The sequence below is a fragment of the Garra rufa genome, chromosome 21 (assembly GCF_049309525.1).
Source record: "Garra rufa chromosome 21, GarRuf1.0, whole genome shotgun sequence".
NCBI classification, from domain to species: Eukaryota; Metazoa; Chordata; class Actinopteri; order Cypriniformes; family Cyprinidae; genus Garra; species Garra rufa.
Window position 1 is genome coordinate 31,750,242 of NC_133381.1, and position 6,374 is coordinate 31,756,615.

A 6,374-nucleotide genomic window follows, 5' to 3' on the forward strand; every position below is an offset into this window, starting at 1 on the left:
TTCATTTAAACTGCATTTTATTTCTTTCATGATCAGACAAAAAAATCAACAATTGCTTTGTATTTTCATCACCATTGCTGTTTATACTGCTATTACTGCTTTTATTAAATAAAAGCCCTAAAACAAATATAGACTTATAATGTTGAAAGTTGCAGAGATGTGTTCACACTATGACACAATAAATAAAATGATGCACAAAACTATTTATGCATAATGTTTTATGGGAAACATGTGGGCCTGAGTGTGTTACGGAGTTACAGTGAATCACAACTCATGCTTACAGACCATTAACTAGCAAAACTAAAACAGAATCCTTTAGGGTTAGGACTAGTTATCATAAGTTGCCTAAACCAAAAAAGGCATACATCAAATTTTATTGCAACATGCGCAACAATATTTCAAAACATAGTGTAGGAGTGTAATGACAATTTGTAGATGATTCTAGGAAAGCAAGTAACCTGGATGAAGCAAATCATATAATTATTTCTCCAAATCTCACATATCTCATTAAATTATGAATGCATATCCAAAAGAGAGATTAGTCACCTCTTCGTCTGTCTGAAGTAATATATGAAGTAACATATATGTACATGCAAGCATGTTTTCAAGAGCAATCCCTTTACAAAGGAAGGATACTACCACAGTCATAAACATTAATTATGTTTTACACATAAAGGCAGTACTGGAAGGAAATGATCTTTCAGTAAAGAAAACCAGACATGGATCACACACTTTAAATAGTGTTTAAATCTAGTATTACCTGAGCTACAATGTATGTACTAAGTCCAACTCCTCAGCTAATGATAGAATACAGACTGACTGGAAGCTGTTGCTCATTTCTAGCACTGCTTTAAATAGGCTTAAGAAGGAAAGAATCATTTGGTTGAGTAAAAACGTAATTGGCATTAAGCTGATTGTATGTCACACGGGATTCATAAGAGCGTTGTTTAAGCACACTTCCTTAAAGGCACAGTTTGCCAAAATTGATTAATTTCATTAATTACTCACCCTCATGTCATTGCAAATCTTGAAAGTTTTTTTTTTTTTATAAACCTAAAACATTTCTGTCCCTCCAAGGAAAGTTCATTCCATCAAAACTTTGATCCTTGAAGTTCATATGGTAAAAAAGGAGCTCAAATGTGCTTGCTTGGTTCACGAGAACCAATGTGCTCTATGTATGTGCATTGATCAAAGTTATCATGTCTCTTGATGTGGATTAAATTGATACATTTATATGGATTATTTACAAATTTATGAACCTTTCAAAGCTTTGGTGGAATTGACCTTCATTGGAGGGACATAAATCTAAGGAAGCTTGTTTCCACCACGGAATAAAAGTAACTTTTTTATCTCACAAATTTAACTGGCTTTCTCAATTTGGACTTTTGGACTTTTTTCAGAATTGTGATTTTGTATCTTGCAATTTTACTTTATAAACTCGCAACTGCACATTTACATCTCAGAATTCTAAGAAAAAGTTAGACTTGCAAGATATAAACTCAGAATTGCGAGAAATATAGTCAGAGTTGCTGGAAAGCCTATGAATTCATAATAATAATTGTGAGAAATGCCTAAATTAATTGTGAGATGTTAACTCCAAACTGTGATATATAAAAAGTGTTGAGACATATAAGCTCACAATTCTGAGCAAAAAGTCTGAATTTTGAGATAAAGTCAGATTTGCAAGTTTATATTGCAAGTTAAACTCTCAATTGTGAGAAATAAAGTCAGAGTTGCAGGAAAGCCTATAAACTCATAATTGCGAGAAATGTCACAATTTTGTAAGATATAAACACAGAAACTGTAAGATATAAACACAGAATTGCAAGATATAAACTCACAATTCCGAGAAAAAAGTTCAGAAAGTTCCAAATAGTGAAAAATTGTGAGATAAAAGAATTGTGAGACATAACTTCAGAGTTGCAGGAAAGCCTATAAAATCATAATTGTGAGAAATGTTGTGAGATATAAACTCAAAATTCTGAGAAAAAAAGTCAGAATTTTGAGATGAAGTAAAGAAAAGTCCAAATTGTGAAAAATAAACTTGCAATTGCGCAAAAAAATAATTGCGAGAAATAAAGTCAGAGTTGCAGGAAAGCCTATAAACTCATAATTGCGAGAAATGCCACAATTCTGAGAAAAAAAAAAAATAATAATAATTGCGAGGTGTAAACTCCAAACTGTGAGATATAAAGCAAAATTTTAAGATATAAACTCACAATTCTAAGAAATTGTGATTTTTATTTTTATTGCAAGTTAAACTCAAAATTCTGGGAAGAAAAGTCAGAATTGCAGAGAATTTTCGCAACTGAGGGGAGAAAAAATGAATTGCAAGATGTAAACTCCAAACTGTGAGATATAAACAGAATTGTGAGACAAGTTAAACTCGCTAATCTGAAAAAGAAAAGTCCAAATTGTAAAAAGTAAACTTACAATTTCAAGAAAAAAGAATTGTGAGAAATTAGAGTTGCAAGAAAGCCTAATAACTGCAAGAAAAAAAAAAAATCAGAATTGTGAGATATAAACTCCAATCTGTGAGATATAAACACAAAATGTATATAACGGATAATTCTGAGAAAAAAGTCTGAATTTTGAGATAAAGTCAAAATTGAAAGTTAATTTCACAATTCTGAAAAGAAAAGTCTAAATTGTGAAGAATAAGCTCGCAATTGCACAAAAAATAATTGAAGAATAAAGTGAGAGTTGCAAGAAAGCATATAAACTCATAATTGTGAGAAATGTCGGAATTCTGAAGAAAAAAATTCATTGCGAGATTAATTCCAAACAGTGAGATATAAACACATAATTGGGCCATATAAACTCACAATTCTATGAAAAAAGTCTGAATTTTGAGATAAAGTCAGAATTGCAAGTTTATATTGTGAATTAAATTTGCAAATCTGAGAAAAAGAGTTAAAATTGTTAAAAGAGATCTCACAATTGCGAGAAATAAAGTCAAGAGTTGCAGGAAATGATAATAATTTTGTGAAATGTTTCAATTCTGAGGGGAATAAAACTGATTTGTGAGATGTGAACTCCAAACTGTGAGATAAAAACAGAGAATTGCAAGACATAAACTTTCTGAGATAAAGATAAACTTTCTGAGATTTTGAGATAAAGTCAGAATTGCGAATTTATATTGCGAGTTAAACTCCAATTCTGAGAAGAAAAGTCCAAATTGTGAAAAATAAACTCGCAATTGTGGAAAAAAGAATTGTGAGAAAAAAAATCAGAGTTGCAGGAATGTCTATAAACTCGCAATTGCGAGAAATGTTGCAATTCTGAGAAAAAAATCTAAATTGCGAGATGTAAACTCTAAACTGTAAGATATAAACAGAATTGTGAGATATAAATTTCTGAGAAGAAAAGTCCAAACTGTAAAAAAATAAATAAAATAACCTAGAAATGCTAGAAATAAAGTCAGAGTTGCAGGAAAGACTATTAACTCATAATTGTGAGAAAAATGTCAGTTCTGTGGGGGGAAAAAAATAATTTGTGAGGTGTGAACTCCAAACTGTGAGATAAAAACAGAGAATTGCAAGATATAAACTCGCAATTCTGAGAAGAAAAGTCAAAATTTTGAAAAATAACCTAGAAATGCTAGAAATAAAGTCAGAGTTGCAAGAAAGCCTATAAACTCATAATTGCAAGAAATGTCGCATTTCTGAGGGGGGAAAAAATATTTGCAAGATGTAAACTCCAAATATAAAAAGAATTGTGAGATATAAACTCACAATTCTAAGAAACAAAGAGATAAAGTCAGAATTGCGAATTTATATTGTGAGTTAAAATCACAATTCTGAAAAGTCCAAATTGTCCCAGTTGTAAGAAAAAAGTCAGACTTGTGAGATAAAATGTAACAATTACCTTTTTTAATTTTTATCCCATGGTGAAAATAGGCTACCATAGAAATGTCTCTGGTTTAAATAAAACTATCTTCATAATGTGTTTTAAAGATAAGGGTCTTATAGGTTTGAAGTAATTAATGACAAAATTAATTTTTTCTTCAACTATGCCTTTAAGTTATTAATGTTCACTGTTTATTTTGTCCAGGGTCTTGTGTTTCAAGCTCAACATCAAAAAAATGTTGTGGGTAAATGATCTTTGACCTCTGTCCGAACACTTGAGTAAACGTGAACGTCTATTCTCAGTCATAGCCGAATGTCAAATAAAATGTTATTCAGAAGCATCTGGTTCAGTTAAGCTCAACCGAAATTGAGAAACACCATCTAAGCCAAACTTAGAAGCTAATGAAGACATTTTATTTGACAGTACATCTCAATGTACTTGTTGAAAATGCTGAGTTGATCATATCATGCCGCTTTTCTCATCTACCACATCAGAGCGCCGGCGTGACGAGCGTCCAAGTAGGAACTCTTTCTCGTGGATCAAGCTGTCGACCAGATCCTCTTGACGGTAGTTGTGATAGACTTTCAGAAAGGCCATGACAGTGATACCCAGCCAAGTCAGCCAGGCCGCCCACAACCCGAACTAGAGGAAGCAGAGGAGGCTTAACTGTTATATTCATTATAAAAAATGCCAACAAGCAGTGTGAAACAGACTAGAAAAGAAAAAAAAAACTCATCAAGACAAACATTGAATGCTGTCTATTCTAGAAGTCTGCAAGAATTGGAAGGTTAAAGGGATAGTTCACCCACAAATAAAAATTCTGTCATTAATTATTCACCCTCATGTGGTTCCAAACCTGTAAGACCTTTGTTCATCTTCAAATCATAAGATATTTTTGATGAAATCTGAGAGTGTGAAGACCCTTCATAGACATCAACACAACTACCATGTTTCAGGCCCAGAAAGGTAGTAAGGACATTGTTAAAGCTACAAAATAAGCATTTTATTCAACAATTTCTTTTCTTCTGTATCAGTCTTTGACCCATGTTTGACACACATGCCATCAAAAATATCTTAATTTGTGTTCTGAAGATGGTGTTCTGAACGAAGGTCTTACGGGTTTGGAACGACATGGGAATGAGTAATTAATGACAGAATTTCATTTTTGGGTGAACTGTTTCTTTAAGCCAACATAACGATTGATATAAAGCACTCATACAGTTTGCATTTTTAACTGACCAACCTGTGCTATGGCAAACTGGTCGTAAAACGCAGAGTTGTCCAACCCTAGTTCAAGATCAGTGTCCTGGAGATCCTCACAGCTAGAAATGAACAGTAGTCTGTTAGTTATGATTCACAGACACTTGACGAATCAACATTTACCAAGTAAATATTGCTCATAAGAACAAAGCTGTTTATCAGACACATTCAGGGGTTATATTTAAATAATGTAGTAGTCTGTGGACACTAAAACGTGACTGAACTTTAACAGTCAGTGAACTGAGCCAAAAGCCTCTGGCTTATTTCAATGTCACTAAACCCTCTCTAACAGAGAAAAAGCCTATTTAATTAATTGCAGCTCTTTTCAAGCTATAAAGGCAGGTTAAAACAACCATCTATCTTTTATATAGTGTTTTATATACATTGGAGTGTTCATTCAGACATTGTAGAAGCAGAAAATAGCGGGATACCATGCTTACCTGCTCGGCATACTGCCTCCTTCTGTGATGGCATCACACCATAGGTTGAATCCCACACTGACTATTGTGCTGGACAGGAACACAACAAACACTACGAACGTGCTGATGAGCAGGTTTAGGAAGGCATTGAAGATTGAGCTGTATAAATAAAGGTAAGAGAGAGTTTTTACAAGTCATCATATACACACATCGTTTCAAAGCTGTACTATTGTCTTTCTTCTGTTGAACACAAAAGATGATACTTTGCAGAACGCTAAGCTGCTCTTTTCCATAAAATGACAAGGGATGGTGATTCACACTGTTTATCCTCCAACAAGCTTTATATATTTACTATAATTTTGCAACTTTTATATTTTGGCATACATACAATAAGACCTGGAGTATAGTACAAAAAGTTGCAACTCTTAAACTTCTATATAGTTTTTTTTTTTTTCCTGAAAATGACAAGTTGTTTATTGATTTATTATTATTATTATTTAAATAACAATTAGTCAAAATAACAAATGTTCTTATTTGTTGTGTTTAAAAATCAGGGTTATTCCACCAAATATTGATTTGCACAACTTTTCTGAAGTTACAACACTGGTATTGTGTTGTCTAAAAATTCATATAAAATTAAATATTTGTTATTTTGACCAACTGTCATATTTAAAAAAGAAAAAAAAATATTTTAATAGGGGACAAAAGATGTTTGTATTGATTTCCATAGTGGCTTAACCTGAGAATTATGTGCAATTTAATAATATATCAAATATTATAAGAATAAGATATCTAGGTTTTTTTCTTTTGTTTGTTTATTTACGTTTATTATTATTATATATATAT

At 32.1% G+C, this 6,374-nt stretch overlaps 1 protein-coding gene across 1 annotated transcript in view; it reads right to left on the minus strand.

Annotated features, from left to right (window-relative positions):
• tmem179ab (transmembrane protein 179a, genome duplicate B) overlaps window positions 1–6,374 on the minus strand; it is a 7,319-nt gene continuing 945 nt past the window's right edge. The window contains exons 2-4 of the mRNA XM_073827027.1: window positions 5,550–5,687; window positions 5,093–5,171; window positions 1–4,491 (exon numbers count right to left, since the gene is read on the minus strand). Of these exons, the coding sequence (XP_073683128.1) occupies window positions 4,309–4,491; window positions 5,093–5,171; window positions 5,550–5,687 (400 nt within the window). The 3' untranslated portion in view covers window positions 1–4,308. The remainder of the gene's footprint in view (window positions 4,492–5,092; window positions 5,172–5,549; window positions 5,688–6,374) is intronic.